Below are 23580 nucleotides of genomic sequence, written 5' to 3' on the forward strand. Positions count from 1 at the left end.
CGGTCAAGCCAACACACGCATAGACCAACAGGACTAATATAATTGCTAAAAACTTCAGTTGAGAGCAACTAACAAATACGTGCCGGTAGTTTGGATAGGGATGTGGGACAGTTATAGGAAGAAAACTGCTGACTTTTCCTGCTTGAGTATTAACAGCAGTTCCTGTTCAAGTCATAAACTCACTTCAGCTAGGAAACATAGTCAGAAGAATCCTGAAAACGACCAGCAGAGTCGTGCAATAGAATCGTTAAACTTACGTTACTTGAATCAGAAACAACAAACAAAAAACGAAAAAACTAACTGCCTAAAAAACCATAGAAACCTGATGACTCACTTTTTAGTTAGACGGTTTCTTGTCGGGCCGGGGGTAAGTAGGACAAAAAAAGGTAGCTTTGGGGGTAGGCAGGTGTAGGCGTGGGTATATAAATTTGGGGGATAGAGATCGCTGGGTGGGAGGGGCAGTATGAGAGGCAGGTGGTAGTTGGGGAGGAGGTGCAGCAGGTGTCTGCAGTTTGGATAGGAAGGAGGGAAATGCTGTGCAAAGAAAGCTGCTCAAAAGGACCCTTCGACCTGCGCCTTAATATGCATTAGTATCTCAGCTATTGTTCAGCGAAATGCTCGAAAACAAAAGTCAAGTTCTGAAACAGAAGTCAAAGTTCGAAAACAAAGGTCAAAAATTCAAGTCATGAACGAATTTGCTTTAGCTGAATAAAACCTGTAAAATACCAATAATCCTCATGGAGCCCTAAAAAGGCACTCAATAATTGCTTCAAAATTCGTTCAAGAGCAATTAAACAAACAGCAGGCAGACTGCCGGAAAATATCCGCCGTTGACGCGCTAGACGCACATCTGTATTCAAACAAAAAAAGAAAAAAGAAGACATAGCCATTAGAAAATTCTATCCTAAATTTCGAAAATTGATCTAACTCATTGTTCAGTTTCAGTTAGATTCTAAACCTATACTTAGTTCAGCTTCTGCACTGAAAGGTTTAAGCTTAATTATTATATCAGCTAGCAATCGCTCTAATGAACTTTGATAACATAAGTCACTATGACTTAATGGCAGGTCTTTAGGTTTTATCCCATTACTTATGGTTTATCCCATTTCTTTTGAATTGCTCTTTTAGCTTTCACTGCATTCACTACATTGCGTAATTCAATGCGTGAAAGAATTTGAAATCCATTCAGTTGAAAAAAAGTGAGTGAGGTAAGTCAGACGTCAAGCGTGAAGAATCATGCCTTATGTAAAACAAAAAACGTGATCAAAAGGTGAAGCGGATAAAAAACATAGCAGGACAATACCTGACGTGCAATTCAAAGAATTTGTATTGACTAAACAAAAGAGTAGACCAAGAGAAAATTTGGATCAAACAAAACACTGGGCCTAGAATGAACTATGAATGGATGGAAAAACTATTTAGAAAAAAAATCCGATCCAAAAAATCGAAAGCGGAAAACAAAGGGAAAACGCCGCATGTGAACAAAACCACTAGAGAAAAAGCGAATTTTCGTTTATACACCGTTTTCTCACTCTATTCTAGAATTAGAATAAAGACATTTTATGCCGCAAAACCACTCGCTTTTTTGCCCCACTTCCTGTTTCGGCGTGACCAAAATCACTACTCCAATTTGACTTCATGAAATCATGAAAATGTAGGAACAGATCTTAATCAAAAGACAGCGCCCCGATACAATTCAATTTCTTTGAATTTTAAAAAGGAGAGCACCCAAATAATAGCCGTTGAGCTGACGGCGGCTATTAATTACCATATTCTCAAAAGGTGGCTATAACAAAATTTATTGCCTGGGTACAACTTTCTATGCAGTACCATTTCAGATATTGTGATACAATTTATTGTTTGCTTTCAAATGCGAATGTGGGAACATTCTGTTGTGCCACGCACAGAAACAAGCGAGCCTTCTTATTTACTTTACATAAATTTTCCCTTATGGTTGAATTGGACAAATTTTCAAGTCGAGGGGTTAACTTTGGTAGTAGGTAGCTTAAGCTAGACTTATTGGGTGGGTGATTTTAGGTGTTAGAAGGGGGTTCGATAAAATGAATACTTAAAAGACTAGTAGAGCTCTACGAGCACTGAACAGAGACTTAATGTCCTGAGGCTATATCAGTTTATTCTGTTTCCCAGGTCCAAAAGTCAAATGGCCATACAAAAAAAATTGATCACGCAAAAAAAATGAATAAAAAATATCAACACGACCCAAATACATCCGTTGAGAGCAATTAAACGTTTAAATCTCAAGAAAGTTGCCTAGACATACCGTATAGAAATTGAGAACACTTATTCCAGATTTGTTGATTGCGATCAAAGCATTCATAGACGAGTCTCCCGAACCAGTTGTTTTTCCGCCTTCGGGGTTACTGGAAGGCAATAAAGTTGGATACACGGCAGCTCCGAACAGAGGCCTTGTTGACACTAACTCTGAAATCATTTGAAACATCTAATCGCCCGTTGTAAAATGCAAGATATTGGAAGATCTCTGAAGTGCCATATATTTTTATATCAGTGCCAAACTTTACAAATTGCAAAGTCCACGTTGCAAGTGAGGTTACGCGATTCAGCTAAAGTCACTTGGGAATTCTGACTTAGATCTCGAATAATTCCAGGGACCACAGCGAATGCCAGATTTTCTCTGTGGCTTCAGAGTCACTTACTATAAAAAAGAATCGCGACAAACTATGATTGCACACTCAAGCTTGGAAACTGGCACGTTCGATATTGTACTTACTTCGCATTTAATTCTAAAGGCATCAAGAATTGAAAAATGACATCAATTGTAATACACGAGTGCAATGATCTTCTTACCTATAAAGAGACGTTTTGATTGTTCAGGTGATAGCTTCAAAGTGTTTGTGAAATGTTTTTCAACTTGATTGAGCCACTGTTTCTCGTGGTACTGTCCCTTCTTGAACACTGCATGCATAAACGAGGGCAAGAACTCCAACAACACACTTCTGTAACACATTTCATTTGTTAAAATCAGAATTCAGTGTTCATTTTAGGCAATAGATGTCTTCTATCACCCTCTATTAGTGATCATGGGTGCCCTCCTGGCCCACCAGCAGAAACTATCACCTAGATATGACGCACTTTCCTAATTTTTTACAGGATACTATTTATTACACTTTTGTTTCACTTATGAACTATTCAATGCTTCAAGAGTGTCTGCAAGAATTGTCAATTGAAGTAGCTTAATATGACATCTTTGGAGCCAAATCTGACACTAAATCTGCTATTGGCAAAGTTCTCATTGCGAGTAGAACAAAGACGAAAAATTGAAATTTGGTTAAGATACTTGAACAGCCAATTGTGTTGCCGACTGAAAAACCGATTGAGTGACTTTAGTGAAAACAGTTTCCACTTGGACAACTTCTGGCATATAGTCCTCTTTGAACAGGTACTTAGGAACTAACGTGCTGATTTCGGCCGGTTTCTGCTCTGGGTCAGTTAGTCGCATGTCAATGGCGACCAGCTTTGAGATTAGTTCCATCTTTTCAGCGGTCAATGGACGCTGCACATTCACCGACACCAGCATTCCCTCTTGGAAGGATGTCATTATCTGCAAGAACAAATGAGAAAACCCATTAGTATTGAGCATTGCAACTCTTTCCATTCCAACATTCCAAAGTTATTCATGCCAATCTAACACTCGACTCCCAAATCATAACAAACTTCCACATGGTTTCGTACCTCAAACTCATCTGCAATGGTTTTTGCCAAAATAGATAAACATCATAGTGTACACGCAGTATACGAAGAAACTTACTGCTGAAATATAATAATTCATGCGGTACCACACCGAACAAAATGGCCTGAAAATGCAATGATCAACGGTAGGCTAACAGTGTCCAAGACACAATGGGATCCAGGAGTTCAAAATATCCGGCTGATAGCCGAAATAGCGAGCGGGTCGTAGAATATAAATAGAAACAAATACAGAGCTGAATTGATGAAGTAACCCACGTGATCTACAGAAATTATCCAAAATCGAGTAGTCCGAAAAATTTATTACCGAAATTATAGAGCTTATTTCATTTTAGTCGCAACGCTTTTTAGCAACACCCTTCATCGCATAGTCGACCTCTATTGACCTTAAAAAGGTTTAGAGTACCCTTCAGTCACCTTAATATTGACCTTATGACCCCTACGCTAAAGCGCCTTTGCTATAGATATTACAATCGGTTTTATGTTAGCAGTAGATTCAATTTTGGAATAAGATCAATTTATATCACAAAAGATATTAATAAGTCAACCGTGAAAAAGTCAGTTGAGAACAAAAAATATTCTAGAAGAGAAGCGCAAAAGCGTTCAAACAGAAATTTTACAAAACAAGACACAAATGAGCAATAATTGCTTCAAATGTCGTTCGAGAGCAATTGAAAATGCATCAACCAATTCAGCTCGAAAAAGCAATCAAGAAATTCAACTCAAGTCTCGAAAAAATAACTGGGAAGAAAAGGCCAGATTTATGACAAAAATCGAAACTTAAATCGACAAATTTAAATTGCACACTGTTTCTTTTGCCGCCCACTTGAATTTACAGTCTCATTAAAAATGTTCTGAAGGGTGCTCTCAGGAAAGTATTCGGGTAAGGAGCATTTAACAAGAAATCTATTGGTCAAACAAAAATCTGCATTAAAAATAGCAACGGGGTCCCCATTTGCTAGACCACAATTGGGTGCAAATAATAAATATACCCGACAGATTGCCGGAAAATAGCCGCCGTTGATTCCAATAAGCATGATTGGGATTGAAAGAATAAAGATATTGAAAAAAAAAGATTTTTGTACAAAAACAATTTTTAAGTCCGATTTATTTTGATGGCATTTCGTAGTTGCTAGTCCGATTTATTTTGATGGCATTTCGTAGGGTCTACTATCAATACCAATAAGCATTAGAGATAGTAATTAAGACGTAGAGGAACAATGTTCAAATAGCGGGCATCTAAAATTGGGCTTTATGGGTTTATCCCGTATTTAGGACTTCAATTTTTTATACTGAACCTGTTCATTTTGAATTGCTTTGCTGAGCAACTGATGTTCAAAATCACTTTTAGCAGAATGAGAGAAGAGAGAAACTAACCTAGAGAAGTCAGAAAGATTTCACACAAAATGTTGAAAAAGCGGCAAAATGAGGTAAAGCGAAATATTTTTTTGGTCAACGAAGTAAAAAAAACATAGCAGGACTAGACAATTTTCATTGACTAAACAGATAATTAGACCTAGAATGGACTATAAATGGATTGGAAAAACCATTTAGAAAAAAACCCGATCCAAAAAATTGCAAAAACAGTAAAAATCAAAGTGAAATTGCCGCATGTGAACAAAAAACTACTAGCGAGAAAGCGAAATTTTATTCAAAGACAGTTTTCTCACTCTACTTTAAAATTAGAGCGAAAAAATATCACGCCACAATACCACTCGCTTTTTCACTCCATTTCCTGTTTCGGCGTGACCAAAATCACTATTCCAATTTGACTTCAAAAATCATGAAAATGTGTGAACAGATCTAAAAAAAAGACAGCGCGCCAATACAATTCAAATTCTTTGAATTGTAAAAAAAATTAGGAGCGCCATAGTAGCCGGCTGAGAAGATGAGGGCGTCTATTAAACATAAAACGACAAACGTCCGAAAAACTGACCTCGAATTTCAGGCGGCGCAATTTAATTGAGGCGCTGTAGCCTCGATAAATTTTTCTTTATGGGTGCGAAAACATCAGCACACGGTAGGATTCGAACCCCGACCTCCTGCGTCCAATTCCGTCACGTCGACGAAAGTATTAACCACTCGGCTATCAAGGACTTGTTTCCGAGTCTCTAACAATCCGTTATCCGTTTTGTTTGAACAATAAACATTATTTTGGAGTGAGCAATTGAAATCATTCAAAATCAAGAAGTGCGTGAAAAAGTTACTTGAGAAGTCAAAGATTATTCTCGAAGAACAGTAGAAAACGGTCAAGCAAAAAATTTGCACAAAAACCACACAGGTTCACAATAATTGCTTCTCACCGGATTACCTTTTCATCCAGCTTTTACCAGGACCAAAAGTCACATGATCAGACAAAAAACGATCAGACAAAAAGTTGATAATACAGAAAATCGGATTAACAAGAGGACTATTAACATAGCCAACCAATTGCCGGCAAAAAGCATACGTTGACGCCCTTGACGCACAACGGGATAGAAACAGAGAAAAAAGCGGAAAAATAACAGAATTTGTTACTAAGTGTTCGAATTTGGAATGCAGTTTCAGTTCGAATCTGAGAAGATGCTTAACTCAAGCTTCTAAACTGAAAGCGAAGAAGTTAAATACTAATGTCAGATAGCAATCGCTCTAATGAACTTTGATAATCAAATGCACTATGACCTTATCACCGGGATTTGTCGGTTTACCCGATCTACCCGTTTCTTTTGGTTCAAAAAATCAATGAGTGAAAGAAACTAAAATCCATTCAGTTGAAAAAGTGAGTGAGTGATGTAAGTCAGGAGTCAAATGTGAAAGTCTTTCAGTGGCCTAACAATCAAAACTTTTACAGCAACAAAAAATTAAGACAACAAAGGCCATGCCCCTGCGCAAAAACTGACAAAAACAATAAGAAAACTTCTGTTCACCAAATTTAGTGTGTTAGGAATCAGTAAAAATATCACTTTCTGAAAATACTGTCTCCACATCCTTGAATTGAGTGAATAAAACTACAACATTCTGGGGATCAAGGACACACAAAGCAAACAAGTGTAAAAAATAATGAATTCGGCAAAAGACAGAATATCTTTACAGTCATTGGCGTCAAAAAACCTCAAATCCACATGCAAAAATCCTTAACCACTCTACATCACAAAACTTAATAAAAACAAAAAACACCTTTCAGCAGTTCTAATGGTCGAAAAGCAGACAAGAAAACTACAAACGAGGCAAGATTCGCTAAAAAAACTTGGAGAAAAAAAGCGTATCTCAGTCAGCGAAACAAAAAAAAACGAAAAATCGAGCCCACAAATTGGTGGACATTGCGCCACACTAGCAGTCGCATAATTTAGAAGACCGGCACGTTATTATTGAGACTAAGCAAAAAGACAACAAGAAAAAAAGAAAAACAACAAAAAAACCAAAAAAAACCACAATTTTTTTCGAAAGGAAGTGCCAAAATCATAAAACGACTGCTATCAACAAGCGACTAATCACATTCAATTATTTCATTAGCAACCACAAAAACTGTCATTATTGAGACTAAAGACAACAAAATAAAACACATTTTTGCAAAAACTCTCCAACACTTTTCGAAAAAGATAGTGCAAAAGTCAAAGAAAGCATAGCTACCAACTGAAATAAATATTTTGATCAAACTAAACCCTCATTGGCAACCGATGAGACCTAATGCACCGGGCTTTATCGGTTTATCTCGTTTCTTTTGATTTTGCTGTTTTATTATTGACATTACTCACTACATTGCGTAATTCAATGCGTAAAAAAATCCATTCAGTTGAAACAGTGAGTGTGAGGTAAGTCACGAGTCAAACGTGAATAATGTGTTTTTTTGTGAAACAAAAAATATAACCGACTACCGTTGGGCGAAATGCTCTCATAAGACTGGCAAGCGGTTGTCTCTGTCGGTAACTAGCCACGGTTTAGTGCGGCTAGCTTTAGCTTAATTGAAGGGGCGTGAGGTGAGCGCAGCGAGGGCACCGGGGTGAGGCAGCAGTGTGTGTGGGGGGAGGGGGGGGGGGAGGGGGGCAGTGTGAGGGGGGAGGGGTGGTGGGAGAGGTTCTTTGGCTCATTGGGCCCTGGCGGGCTGAACGATGTGCAGGTGTGGGGTTTGGGGGATGGGGTGAAGTGGGGGTGGGGGGGCTGTAGGGGGGGGGGGGGGGGTTGGTTGTGGCGGGTGGGGGTGGGGGTCAACCTCTTAGAACCGCCTTCACACCAATAAACTTGCGAAACTCAATAATTCGGTAATATTTCTTGAAAATAATTATCCTATTTCTTGAAAATAATCATCCTGAGTCTTAGGAAGCTTTTTCCTTGAAAAGAAACAATTGAATCGAACAACTGAATTACCGGGCGGGGGCTGATGGAGAACTATATATACTTAAGGGGGCAATTAGAGGTGCATAATTTTTAGGGGGCTTAAATGACGCAATTAGAGGTAAAATCAATGTTAATAAAAAGACACCAATTTGAATTCAGCTGCTGACACTTAAGAATCAGCAGTCAAGCAAAAACCTTGGATAAAAAAGGACCAACAAAGTTACAATAATTGCTTCAAACTTCGATCGAGAGCAATTCATGCAAAATAAAGGCAAGAATCAAAAATTCACTAAAATGTTTTGACGACAAGTAGTGTCAAGTCGCAATGCATTAGCTGTCCATTGATGAATTAAATCAATTGCAATTAGAATACATACATCATATTAGTAGCACCCAAGAAAAAAACACCGAGAACAGAAGTCAAAATGAAATACATGAAAACATAGCCGGCAGATTGCCGGAAAATAGCCGCGATAGACGCTTGTGGCGTTACATGAATTGAAACAACTATAGAAATCAAATAGACAGATAGACCATCAGTCCTTTAAAAGACCACTAGACTTTTTGGGTTAGCTTCGGACTGTCATTTTTATGAGACACATAAGCTCTATAAGGACAAAGCCCTAATAGGGCTTTTCAAAATTAGAATCTTTTCCGTTTGTGCCCCCTCAGCTTAGTGGGCGCATATTATTTGCAACCCCCCCCCCCCCCCCAGATGCACGTGCAATATTTGGGGGGGCACAAACGGAAAAGATCCCAAAATTAATATTCGAAATAAAAAAATCAAGACTCTAATATTCAAGAATTAGGGCATATGTTTGGTACTACTTAGATGCACACTATTGACCTTTAATAAGTAAATGTTCATAAAATTTAAAGTTTCATAAGTGAGCTCAGAAGTCATTTTTTTGAGTGAGGTAAGTCATTGAAAAAGTCAATTCCAAGACGTCACGCTAAGACGAAACAAAAATCTGTTAGACGAAGTAAAAAAAACATAGCAGGACAAGTCCTGAAATACAATCCAAGGAATTGAATGAAAAACAGAACTAATGTACCTGACCAGCAGAACAATTTAAAAATCCAAGCCAAATAGACGAAATCTCGAAAGTTGAGAAACTAAAAGAATCGAACTAAATAAAAAAAATTATTCCTAAAAGGCCATTTATGACACAATGCAATAAAGTCATTAACTCACGCAAAAGACTTGAGAGAGATTAATTTGACACTAAAGGTAGATAATCTCGAAAAAAAATGACCAATGCTTCAAAAAGAAATGTGACAAATGCTTCAAATGAAAAGGAAAAATTTAATATTTTTCGAAAATGTTTCTGGAAAAAATGTTTAAATTCATTTTTTCTTTGTGGAGTTCTGTCTTGTAAATCATCTGCAACATTTAAAAAGTTTCGTTGGCCAATAAAGATAGTTAAACTCAGAAAATGACAAAAAAAAAATCGAACAAAATTTGAAAACAATAAAAAAATTTTAAATTGCAAGCTTTATTTAAAAAAATATTTTTATTTGCAATCTAAAAAAACAGAAAACTATTTTGTTGCCACTAGAAACTCTGCAATAATATACTACCAAACTCAATAGCAGCAAACCCCTGGCCACTGATGAAAAAGACTAAAATGTCAGGAAGTCAAAGAAAAAATTACAATTTGAAAATCGCTAAAATTTGTAATATTAAAATCTTGAAACACATTCCCCATTACCACGAATAACTATGCAGTAACCTATTATCAAAACCTAAAGAAAATCTTTTGGCTGTTCAGGTTCGAGACACCTAAAAATTGACAACAATTTTCAAAAATTTGAAAAAATTGGCTTATGCCATGGCCACTAAAAATTTTGCAGTAAACTATTAGAAAATCTTGGACGAGATTTTTTGCCCCCCGGGAGCTGGAAAAATTGAATAATGACAATTAAATTCAGAAAATTAGAAAAAACTGCAAGTTTTATCAAAAAAATTTGTAAAATTCGTAAGTTGAAAACCATTCCATTACCACTCGAAACTATAAAATAACCTATTACCTATTATTGTGACACCAAGAGCTGAAACAACAAAAATATTCAAAAAACTTGAAGACATTTTAAAAATTAGAATAAATTACCGTGTTTATGTTTGGTGTAGCAATACATATAGCTTTTGAAATGGCCATAAAAAGTAATTACGTCTAGCAAAAGACCTTTACCAACTTTTACAAACCTCAATTTCAGACTGGTCCAACAAAAAATTCGAAAAGACGAAAAAAATGCAACATTTTGGGCTCAAAAATTTTTGAAAATGACCTTTTAACCTTGAATTACGGCCTTCCCAGTAGCTTCAACACTCTAAGTTCTAGAAGAACTAATAAACGCGGCTAAGGGCCTCTAATGAAACTTGATGCCCGCTGAGCTTTACCTGCTTATCCCGTTTTGAAAGCTCAAAGTCATGAAAAAAGGTGTGAAAACATCTCACAAAAATAAAAAAAAGACAGAGCACCAATACAATCCAATTCTTGGATTGTAAAAAATTAGGAGCGCTATAATAGCCGCCTAGAATTGAGGACGCGGCTATTGAAAACGAGACAAAACGATTTGCAGGGGTAGCGATTGGGGGGGGGGGTGATGTTGGAAGTGGAAGGAGGTTAACTTCTAATAATAAGGCTCCAAAAGAGTTTGTGAATCGCCTACTTGGAGACTAGTGAGCTGAAAGGCTCTAGCAGAAATCAATGCCAGCTGCGAGCTACCTGTTTATCCCGTTTTTGGGGACGAATAGACAAATGGGCCAGACAAAAAATTGGTCAAGCAGAAAATCCCATAAAAGACTAACAGGACTAGTATAATAGCTGAAAACTGCGTGAGAGCAATTAAAAATTTAAAAAAATGGCAAATCAAATTTAAACAAAACAAAGGAGGACACGTCCTGAATTAAAATCTAAAGGAATGTATAAACTAATGAGCTGGCAATGAACATTTTTACAGCAATAACAAGCAATAACATGCAAAAACCCATGACCCTATATGTGCAAAATTAAACAAAAACTCGAAAAATTAGAAAATGTCGTTTTCCATGATCTAGTGTTTTGAGAAATAGTATTCGTACGCTAAGATAATAAGCAGTAAAAAAATAATTTGACACTTTAAAAAGATTGAACCTATGCAACCTTAACAGAATGAGTACGCAATACAACAATCTAAGGCAAAACACTGGCAGACAAAGCAAAATGCAAAAATTGTAGGAAATGAAAATTAAAAAAATGAAAATCAATGGAGTCAAAGTAAAATAAACACATTTTAGAGTCCTTAATCACAGCGAACCATAAAAATTTAAAAGCTATAAAAAGTATTTTAGAAGTTCGAGTGACTGAAAATGGAAACATAGAACTAAAAGTGAAGGTAAGATACACAAATTCACTTAAACAATTCGGAAACAAACGGTATCTCAGTCAACACCAAATTGGGCTAAAAATTGAATCAAAATCACAAATCGCATCGCACTACAAAGCCAAAGAGAATTGTATTTTTGAGAGTGACAAGTCCACAAAAAAGCAATGAAAAGCAGTGAAATTATTTTCGCAAAAATTGAAAAATTGGCTTAAAATTGTTGAACAATAACAGTATAAAAGTCACCAAAATGCATTAGCCGTGAGCATTTTTCCAATTAAATATATCTTCATCATCAACATTCATTAACTGTCATTACTGAGAATAAGTGATAAGTAGAACAAACACAAGCAAAGCTCAAAAATACAAAATAATTTTTGGAAAACGGACGACAGCGTATAGTTCAGACAAATAAATGGCCATGAACTCAGTTAATTGTCTCGATTAATTTGAGCATCCTCAGCAACAGCTGGTACCTGTAAATAATGGAACTAAGAGATAAAACAAAGTAACAAAAAAACTCGCAAAAAAATCGAAAAAATTTCTTGAAAACAATTTGTCAGAGGAAAAGAAATCAATTGCCTTAAACTCGAAACAATAAATGGATGAGATAAATCTCTATTAGGAATCAATGAGACCTGTCCCTATTGCGAGTAAAAGAGAAGACAACAAAAAAGTCAACAAATACTAAAGACTCACTAAAATTTTTTAAGAACTAATAGTGTCAAAGTAATGAAAACCATTAGCTGTGGACTCAAACCATTAACTAGGTCAAATTTATATCTGATTTGCAGTCAATAAGACCTGTCGTTAACGATACTAAATGATAGGACATGAGCAATATTTAAAATGGCAAAATCAAATATTCACAAATATTTTATGACTAAAAAATAGTCTCGAAGTCATAAAAAGCTATAGCTGCCCATTGATGAATTCAAAAAAATTCAAATAGGCGCAATTAGAAAACATTTGTATAATTTTAATAGCACTCAAGAGAAGAAACACTGAAAACAGAAGTAAAATTAACGCACGTGAAAAAAATTCTCTCGGAAAAACTGAAAATATGTTCAAACACCGATTTCTCACTCAACTTTAAAGGTAGTTTGACAAAAACACACGCCTCAGACCTACTCGACTATTGCTCACTTTACTACATCAGAGTGACTAAAATCACCACTCTAATTTGACTTCTCATTGACGTGAAAACGCCGAAAAAAGTGTGAACAGATCTTAAAAAAAGACAGCACATCAATAAAATCCAAATGCTTTGGATTGTAAAAAAGGAAGGCGCCTAAATAATACCGCTTGAGAAGCTGCTCCAGAAAATTGGAGAAGCATTTTTCTGTTCTCATTGAATCGAATATTTTAAATGTAATCGTTTCTCTCGGTTCCAAATATCCCAAAACAGAATGAAGCTTCTCTTACCTGTGAAAATATGATGTGGGTAGCAGTTGTGGGGAATTTGGAGAGTGGCACAGTCCAGAACAGCCTGACAAACACAAATGTGTACTCTTTATTGGACATCTCCAACTTGGTTATCGCGTCCATAAGATAAGAGTTGTCTGGCAGCGGGGATAGGTAATTACCACTAGCACCTACAAAAGAACACGTTCTCAAATCCTATTAATACTTTTTAATTGTTGTACAATTGGTTATTAAAATCAAAATCGTAGTCATAAGCCATAATGAAACGAGTTCAGATAATCATCCATGAAGCGGCCAACTTAATAGAACATCGCGAACATTCATCCACAATATGCAAGCAGGCCCAGTCAACCGAATCTTAAGTTTACTATTTATAACCCTTAGACTGAGCAAAAAGTCCTGGCATCAGTACACATTCTGTATATGCCTCAAGACTGTTAATGCAATTCATAGTGATGGTGGTACTATAAATTAGCCCTGCCAGGTGGATATCTAACCGGAAAAGTCATTCCTTATATATTAAAAAAAACTTTGGCGTGCACCCTCACTAACCTGGTTGGCTGGATTTTGTAGACTTCGGGGCTATAGAAAGAGCAATTCCGAATTGCTGAGCCACATCTGGATCGTGAATTCCAATTTGAGCTGCTAGATTGGATACAGCTTCCCAAACTAGAGTAGCCGTGAATACTTTGACAGTTTTGATAAGTCGACCGGGCAATACAAAACTCTGTCTTTTGCATGTTCGATTATCACAGAAGGCCTTCCAAATTAAGCAAGGTTTTGATTCTTATCTAAACTAGATTTAAACCAATTTTACAAAAAAATTTTAACCAATAACATAGCTGGCAGATTGCCAGAAAATAGTTGCAACAGCTTCGTAGATCTGCAGTCTCAAAAAGATAGCAACATAGCCGTCCAACTGCCAGAAAATAGCCGCCATTGACGCACTTGATGCACATTGGGATTGAAACAGAAAAACATACCCGGCAGATTCATTTCCTGCTTCAAAATTCACTCCAAAAAATTGATTAAAATTAGGACTTCTCCAACACTCCTCTTCGAGTCGTAAAAAGACAGCGCCCCAATACAATTCAAACTCTTTGAATCAAAAAAAGACAGCACCCAAATACAATTTAAATACTATGATTTGTAAAAAGACAGCACCCCGATACAAATCAAATTCTTGGAATTGTAAAAAAGAGCGCCTAAATAATAGCCGTTTGAGAGGCTGACAACGGCTATTAAACAGTCAAGCAAACATTTTGAATAAAAACAGCAAAACATACACGGCAGATTGCCGGAAAATAGCCGCCGCTGATTCCAATAAGCTTGATTGGGATTGAAAGAATAGAAGATATTGACAAAAAAAATTTTTGTACAAAAACATTTTTTAAGTCCAATTTATTTTGATGGCATTTCGTAGTTGAACACACTTCTGTTTCTTAGAGAGAGGCTACAGGGGCTACTATCAATACCAATCAGCATTAGAGATAGTAATTAAGACTTAGAGGAACAATGTTCAAATAGCGGGCATCTAAAATTGGGCTTTATGGGTTTAACCAGTTTCTATTTCCGACTTCATTTTTTTATACTAAATCTGTTCATTTTGAATTGCTTTGCTGAGCAACTGATGTTCAAAATCACTTTTAGCAGAATGAGAGAAGAGAGAAACTAACCTAGAGAAGTCAAAAACATTTCACGCAAAAGGTTGAAAAAGCGGCAAAATGAGGTAAAGCGAAACATTGCTTTGTTCGACGAAGTAAAAAAAAATAGGAGCGCTATAATAGCCGGCTGAGAAGATGAGTGCGGCTATTTAAAAAGAAGAGAAAAATTTACCTTCTCTGTTTTTCAATGTCAAAAAATTCTTATTAGGTATGCAGTTTCAGTTAGATTCTACACCCATACTTAATTCAGCTTCTAAAATGAAGCTATTAAGCTTATTACTAATGTCAGCCAGCATAAGCTACCAATGAAATTCGATAACCTAATGAACTATGACAATGACCTGGCTTCGTCGGTTTATCCCGTTTCTTTTGATTTTGCTTTTGTGACTTTGACCGTATTCGCTACATTGCGTAATTCAATGCGTGAAATATTTTAAAATCTATTCAATTGGAAACAGTGACAGAGGTGAGTCAGAAGTCAAGTGTGAAAATCGTGACCTATGTAAAACGAAGAACGTGATCAAAAGGTAAAGCAAATTAAAAAAGGAGAGCGCTTAAATAACAGCCGTTGAGAGGCTGACGGCGTTTATTAAAAAGAAACAGGCCAAAAAAGAAACTTGCTGCCTCTATAGGCTGTCCTCAAACAGTCTTCAATTGAAGTGGCATGCACTCACTTGCCCTTATTTTTTGAATTAAAGTAAAGAAAAGTCAATGTCACAGTGAGGAAGTCAAAAGTGAAACAAGTCACGTGTGACCAATAACCTTATCACGCGAATGAACAAAAACTCTCTCGACAAAGACTGAATAATGACGCCACGCAAGCGGTTCAGCTGAAATTGCATAAGCATATAAACAAAAAGCAGATTTCAAGTGATTGTGACGTCATATGGTTGTAACAACACTCTTGATGACATAAAAAACCAATAATAGCCTCAGCTATCGCTGTTCAGTTATTGACAAAATTATCAAAACATGGGTATGATTGGGTCTAAGTCAAGCCAATTAGGCACAATATATATCAGCTGCACGTGTTCAATTAGTCCAAAATCTTTACTTGTTCCATAGTTCAAAAACTAATTGAAGCTAACTATTTTTTCAAGAAAAATATTTGTACTACCGCGAATTTGAAAATTAAGTTTAAATTTGTAACCTTTAAGACAATCAAGTCACTCAGGAAGTGAAAACGAAAGAAGGTGATGTAAAAAAGCGCAAAAACAGTCAAACAAAAATTTTGTCATACAAAGACACTTTTACAATAGAGAGCAATTAAGAAAGACAACGCCCCAAATAAAATCCAAAACCTTTGCATTGAAAAGGAGAGCGCCTAAGCAATCGCCTATGAAAAGCGGCGGGCAGCCTCTATTAAACAGACAAAAATTCCTCCATATTCATCCGTGCAAATTTAGCGTAAAAATAAAAATTTGTTCATAAAAACATTAAACAGCGATAGCTCGTCGAAAAAGATGAAACTCAACAAACCCTCCAATTAAAATAGTCTACGCTTGAAGGTCTTTCTAGTGATACCTTTCACAACGTTCTACCATATATCAATCGGCCAAAATTGACTGAACAAAAACCCCAGTTAAGCATATAATTCCTCCCAACACCAAGTGCAGTCGGAAAAAAATTAAGTACAGGGCATCTAAAGCAGGGCTCTTGCGGTTTATCCACGAAACTCGAAAAAAATTTTGATTCACTAAAAATGAATTCGAGCAACCAATTGATCGACCAAACAAGTAATCGGGCTAGGAAAATTGTAATTCGAGCTCCATAAATGGATCTTAATTCCATACAATTTCAATTAAAAGTAAGAAATGCAACCAGATCAGAGATCCCTGTCTCTGTGCATGATGACATTTTTCTCACTTTGATTCCTGATTACACTATTTACCCGTTTCTGACTTCACCTTGTACAGTGAAATACATCAATCAACATACTTTGAAACTCGAACACAAACCCCCAACAGAAAAAATTACTTCGCAAAAAATACTCCGAAATGTACTTTTTTTAAGTTCAGGTACTCGGTTTATTCTTAATTAACGATTATCTACAGCGACATGTCCGCACACAAGATTCCGATGAACAATTTTATTCATATAATCAAAACCGTGCCTTCATTTCGTTTACACCCGGTAATTCAGTCCTGCCTCCATATTTGAAAGTCTTGCCCATGTTCTGAATGACAAGATTGGCCAATTTGGGAGGGTGAGAAGAGCGCGTGTCATTCAGGTATCTCCACATGTACCTCTTAAGATTGTTCGAACACTGGGAAAAGGAGGCCAACAGGGCAAACAAACGCCAGTATTTGAAGTAGCCATCTCTGAATTTGGAAAAAAAATTGGTTAATAGATTTAAGAAACAGAAAAGCTGGTCAGTCTAATTAAAACTCTTCCCCCAAAAGTGTGCTTCAAGTTACTTTTAGAATTTATTCATTATACGACGATCACTTAGATGATAATACTTCGAAGGAGAGTATTATCCCTAAATTCATTTGCGTACAATTTCTTAACTCTAGTGGGGTAAACTGAAACGATAGTTATTGTTGTTAAATATCAAGTCAGCAATCGCCTCTATTAAAGATCGTCAAACTAAAAAAAATCATATCTAAATGTACTTTCGAGCATACGCGAAAATTGAAGCGTGAACAATGAATGTGTTTTCATCTCTGCGCAGACGAATAAACAATGGTGTTCCACAAAAATTGAGCACTAACTTTTTGAGGCTTCTATTTTCAGTAGTCTGTTTGATCAGCTGACAGTACACTTCATCAGACAGCTCCAGTGACTTCTTTGAAATCTGAAAATATATTAAGGAAGAACAACTTTGGGTGGAAGAACAATTAAGGAAGAATTAAGGTGCTAGGGATTTCTTAACTTTGCTCAGTTCTCAAGGCAACAAAGAATATAACATCGCCGATTGATGTCGGACGAATTGATTACAAACTGTTGGCAGAAGGAGAGAGGGGATCAATTGTAGCTTGCTTCAGCAAGATCGTGCGGACTTTCGAGCTTATTTTAGACTACCGCCAATTGGGGTGCACTCATAGTAGTTTACTGTAGTCAACAATTCAGTTCAAATTCTCATGATATTACGGGAGAGCAAATTAAAACATAGCCAGGAGATTGCTGAAAATAGCAACCATTGATTCCCATAACCCCTATTGGGATTGGAAGAACAGAAAATGAAAATTGATTTTTGTACAAAATTCTTAGAGTGCCAACTAATTTTGATGTCATTCGTAGTTAAACATACTCCTGTTTCTTAAGGAGGAGATGCAAGGGAAAGTATTAATACCAATAAGCATTAGAGATGGTAACTAAGACATAGAAGGACAAAGTTCAAGTAGCGGGCACCTAAAATTGCATTTCACGCAAAATGTTGAACAATTCGTGGCTTACGGTAAACAAATTTTTATTCGACCAAGTAAAAAAACCATAGCAGGACACGTCCTGAATTGCAATCTAAAAAATTGAATGGTTTTATGACCTGAACATTATCATCTTTAAAGCAACATAACAAATCGTGTCAATATTACAAAAACGATTGCTATGAACTGTAGCAACCAATTGGATTTACTTATGTCAATTCTTTTGTATTCAATGAACTCTGTCATTACTGAGACAAGGATGCTCGTTGATGTGCGTTCGCACATGATGTTCCGACCCGAGCTCATGTACATTTTCGACTCAATTGTCAACCAAAAAGAGATAATCAAAAAAGATTTTGGAATTTACAAAAAAGATGTTGGAGTTTACACAAATCGTTGCATAACCAAAGTACTAGTTGGAATACATAATGCAACGCCTCCTTACAGCGCTCAGGAGAGCTGCCATTCAAAATACTACAAGAAAAGAACAAACAACAAAATAGGCAAAAACAAAAATAAGCAAAAACAAAAAACAAATAAGCAAAATCAAAAACAAAATCAAAAATAAGCAAAAACAAAAACACAAATAAGCAAAAACATAAAAGCAGCTAGTAACAACGTCAAAACGCATTCGGATAAATTCTTGACTACACAAATTTACTTTAACCTAACTACAAAGCAGGTGGGAATTCTCATTAATCAGGCTAGATAACAAGTCGGCACAAAACAAGGAGGCGAAATTCAAAAATCAATCAAAATTTTTTAAACCGAAAAATTTCAGAAGTCCTAAAAATCATTACCTTTATAGAAATAAGTTTTGATAAATTTGTTTAAAAGTTATTAAAAAACCAAAAACACCTATCTTTGGTCAGAAAAAACCATAGAAACGGACTAAAGAAGCAGAAAAATTAAAAAAAAAACTACAAACAATTTTTGAAAACGAACATTATTGAAGTCATTAGCTAATAACTGAATATTATCTATTTTTATTTCAAATCCTATTTATGCAAATTGATCTAAAATTATTCTTAAAGAATAAACAAATTCCTTTGGGCTACATTTGAAAGTCACTGATCTATTATTACACGAATGTGTTAAAAGAAACACAAATTTTGATTACTCACAAAACATTATGAAAACGTATATTGTACAGCAAAATCAGTTACGACACATTGTCAATAGACACGTTGATATTTGAATTACAAGGAATTGCATGGCACCTCTGAATGCTGACAATAAGTTACAATTTGACAAAAAGATCAACAAAAACTGAAAAGTTTAAAAAGTCTTTGAAAACGAATATCAAAAATTTTCAGACAATGCGCTATAAACTGACTGCATTGAGTAACATGATTCAGTCAATCCTCAATTAACCGCAATTAGAAAAACAGCAATATCAAAAAAGTTGAGCAAGAAAAGTGTCGACGCCATCAAAATGAATTTTTCAGTAAAAACTTTTCTATTCTCACAATTTTAAATAGCAAGGAGATTTTTCTTTTTATAACAAAATGCCTTCAAAGTTAACAAAATTGAACAAATATATTAAAACCAGAAAGTTTCTGAGAAAACCCGCAGTATCAACGACACTAAATTCAAAAGCTATTAAGTCAACAAAAAAACGTTAAGCTATGCCCCGATGGAAGACAAGGATGTTTTTTTCATTCACAAATAATCAATCAGTAAGCACAGTAGTTCTTATGACTATGAAAACAACAACAAATACAGGCAAAATAAAAAAAAATCAGTAGAAAAGTGCGAGAAGAAAGTTTCGAAGCCATTTAAACCATAAATGTTTTTACTGCAACTTTATCTATGGTCAATTGAGCGTCTTCTCTGAGCCAATGAGAACAACCAATATTAGGATAATGTGATAAGATTCCAAAAGGAACAAAAATTACGAAAAAAAATACCAATATATATATATATATATATATATATATATATATATATATATATATATATATATATATATATATATATATAGAGAGAACTCGTGGCATCGAAGTCACAAAACCAAGAGTAAGAACATAAAACCGCTAACCAGAAAATTTTGGTTGCAGCAGAAAGAAAGAGGCTCCTGTTAGAAAGTTTAAGATCAATTAGTAGTCAAAAATTAAAAAATTATTTTCAAAGTCTTAACAGCCATTAAATTCCATAGCTTTCAACGAAGTCAATATGACGCTAAGTTATGCCTGGATGGAAGTCAAGGATGTTTTCCGTTCATAAGTCATCAATAAGACATCACAATAAGTCTTCTGAATATGAAAACAACAACAAATACAGGCAAAAACAAAAAATTCATTAGAAAAGTGCGAGAAGAAAGGGTCGGAGCCATTTAAACCGTCAAATTATTCTCTGAATACTTCATCTATCATCCATTGAAAGTGTTCTCTAACCCAGTGGGAATTATCATTATTAGGATAATTTGATAAAATTTCAATAGGAACCAAAATTACGAAAAATTCAAAATTAAAAAAAAATTATGAAAACTGGTGACATCGAAGTCATAAAACCAATAGTTAGAACTGCTAACTGGACTAATTTGAGCTGCAATAGAAATAATGAATATCCTGTCATTACTGAGACTGACCTAAAGTTCACAAAAATTAGTTTAAGATAGGTTATTGTTGAAAAAAAATTCCGCAAACTAATTTTTTTAAGTCTTAACAGCCATCAGCTGTCCACTCAAGGCACTAGATAGCTTCGCTTAATAATCATTGGGAAGCCTATTAAACTTTTAGACAACGAGTCTATGCCGTAGTACGCCAAAATTTCAGTTAAAATCTCAAAATGAAGTTATAAATTACATTAAATATTTAGAAAACTGAAGAATCGAAGCCTAAAAAAACATGTGTGATTCCTTGATTTCGTTCATTGCGAACCATTTGAGAGTAAATGTCGTTTGTCATTAACCTAAGCTCGACATGAAAAGTGACTATTCTCTAAGGGACTAGAAAAAAGATATGAAATATGAAAAGTTTTCTAAAAAAACAGCCATCAGACTGAATTAGATTTCTTTGAAAGTAAACTTCCCTATTAGCCTTTCAATCGCCTTTCGTCTTCAAGCAACCAAAAAATGGCTGATGTTGAAGCGTGAAATGTAATTTTGATTGGATATTTTTGTGAAAAAATCTTAGTTCGAACAAATATAACGCTGTAAGTAAACGAGGTCATGCCAAATATCAAGTGTTCACGCAAAACTTGAAGCCTCGATTACTCCTCGAAAAAACAAAACTCAAAAAAAATTTAGTTTCGATTTATACGCTGGACGAGCTTTTTAATGATACCTCTCACATTTCTCTCCGATGAATATATCAATCGGCCAAAATTGTCTGAAAAAAACCCATTTGAGTATATATTTCCTCCCTCTACAAATGGGGTCGGAACAATAACATTGGCAAAAACTTAATCAACAATCAGCTAAATCCCCCTTAGCAACCACTCGGATCTGTCACTAATTAATGGGATTAAGTGATCTATGGTCAATTGAGCGTCTTCTCTGAGCCAATGAGAACAACCAATATTAGGATAATGTGATAAGATTCCAAAAGGAACAAAAATTACGAAAAAAAATACCAATATATATATATATATATATATATATATATATATAGAGAGAGAGAGAGAACTCGTGGCATCGAAGTCACAAAACCAAGAGTAAGAACATAAAACCGCTAACCAGAAAATTTTGGTTGCAGCAGAAAGAAAGAGGCTCCTGTTAGAAAGTTTAAGATCAATTAGTAGTCAAAAATTAAAAAATTATTTTCAAAGTCTTAACAGCCATTAAATTCCATAGCTTTCAACGAAGTCAATATGACGCTAAGTTATGCCTGGATGGAAGTCAAGGATGTTTTCCGTTCATAAGTCATCAATAAGACATCACAATAAGTCTTCTGAATATGAAAACAACAACAAATACAGGCAAAAACAAAAAATTCATTAGAAAAGTGCGAGAAGAAAGGGTCGGAGCCATTTAAACCGTCAAATTATTCTCTGAATACTTCATCTATCATCCATTGAAAGTGTTCTCTAACCCAGTGGGAATTATCATTATTAGGATAATTTGATAAAATTTCAATAGGAACCAAAATTACGAAAAATTCAAAATTAAAAAAAAATTATGAAAACTGGTGACATCGAAGTCATAAAACCAATAGTTAGAACTGCTAACTGGACTAATTTGAGCTGCAATAGAAATAATGAATATCCTGTCATTACTGAGACTGACCTAAAGTTCACAAAAATTAGTTTAAGATAGGTTATTGTTGAAAAAAAATTCCGCAAACTGATTTTTTTAAGTCTTAACAGCCATCAGCTGTCCACTCAAGGCACTAGATAGCTTCGCTTAATAATCATTGGGAAGCCTATTAAACTTTTAGACAACGAGTCTATGCCGTAGTACGCCAAAATTTCAGTTAAAATCTCAAAATGAAGTTATAAATTACATTAAATATTTAGAAAACTGAAGAATCGAAGCCTAAAAAAACATGTGTGATTCCTTGATTTCGTTCATTGCGAACCATTTGAGAGTAAATGTCGTTTGTCATTAACCTAAGCTCGACATGAAAAGTGACTATTCTCTAAGGGACTAGAAAAAAGATATGAAATATGAAAAGTTTTCTAAAAAAACAGCCATCAGACTGAATTAGATTTCTTTGAAAGTAAACTTCCCTATTAGCCTTTCAATCGCCTTTCGTCTTCAAGCAACCAAAAAATGGCTGATGTTGAAGCGTGAAATGTAATTTTGATTGGATATTTTTGTGAAAAAATCTTAGTTCGAACAAATATAACGCTGTAAGTAAACGAGGTCATGCCAAATATCAAGTGTTCACGCAAAACTTGAAGCCTCGATTACTCCTCGAAAAAACAAAACTCAAAAAAAATTTAGTTTCGATTTATACGCTGGACGAGCTTTTTAATGATACCTCTCACATTTCTCTCCGATGAATATATCAATCGGCCAAAATTGTCTGAAAAAAACCCATTTGAGTATATATTTCCTCCCTCTACAAATGGGGTCGGAACAATAACATTGGCAAAAACTTAATCAACAATCAGCTAAATCCCCCTTAGCAACCACTCGGATCTGTCACTAATTAATGGGATTAAGTGATCAACCCTGAGTAAGTACAAAAAAGACTATCAAAACACAAAAAATGAACCGCGAATTAGTCATAGATAGCAAGAGCTACGAACGTAAAAAAATTGATCCAATAAAACGAAGCTTCTTTAGGAAACAGATGAGATCTGTCATTAATAATTGATTTTTGCAGAAGACAAAAGCTTGCGAAAATCAGTTATTCGATATAATTTCTTGAAAAATTTTTACTTTGAAAATTTTGCTGAGCAACTGCTGTTCAAAAACACTTTGAGCAGAACGAGAGAAGAGTGAAATTAGACTATAGAAGTCAAAAAGATTTCACATCAAATAAGGAAAAAGCGGCAAAATGAGGTAAAGCGAATCAAATGTAAAAAGAGGAGCACTATAATAGCCGGCTGAGAAGATGAGGAAGGCTATTAATCACTGGTTCACAAATAAATTTCTAACTCCACGTTAAATGTTTGTTTTTTGTTTTAGTACAACAGCGTGACTAAAATCACCACTTTCAATTATCGTGAAGGAGGTGAAACATAACCGACTTACGTCGGGCGACCGGTTTTCTCTTAATTTCTCAAACGACCGGCGACCGGTTGGCTGCATCAGTAGCTAGCTAAGG

The 23580-nt window shown here is 35.4% G+C and overlaps 1 protein-coding gene across 3 annotated transcripts in view; it reads right to left on the reverse strand.

The window, feature by feature from the left end:
* The window catches only part of LOC142357847 (unconventional myosin-XV-like), a 163282-nt gene that overhangs the window by 7785 nt on the left and 131917 nt on the right, over nucleotides 1-23580 (reverse strand). For all 3 annotated transcript variants that reach the window (XM_075409359.1, XM_075409363.1, XM_075409353.1), the window contains 7 exons: nucleotides 17210-17292; nucleotides 16609-16816; nucleotides 13384-13591; nucleotides 12832-13001; nucleotides 3435-3580; nucleotides 2827-2975; nucleotides 2282-2442 (listed from right to left, as the gene is read on the reverse strand). In XM_075409359.1, the coding sequence (XP_075265474.1) occupies nucleotides 2282-2442; nucleotides 2827-2975; nucleotides 3435-3580; nucleotides 12832-13001; nucleotides 13384-13591; nucleotides 16609-16816; nucleotides 17210-17292 (1125 nt within the window). The remainder of the gene's footprint in view (nucleotides 1-2281; nucleotides 2443-2826; nucleotides 2976-3434; nucleotides 3581-12831; nucleotides 13002-13383; nucleotides 13592-16608; nucleotides 16817-17209; nucleotides 17293-23580) is intronic.

The sequence above is a fragment of the Convolutriloba macropyga genome, chromosome 2 (genome assembly GCF_964194025.1).
Source record: "Convolutriloba macropyga chromosome 2, txConMacr16.3, whole genome shotgun sequence".
NCBI lineage: Eukaryota > Metazoa > Xenacoelomorpha > Acoela > Convolutidae > Convolutriloba > Convolutriloba macropyga.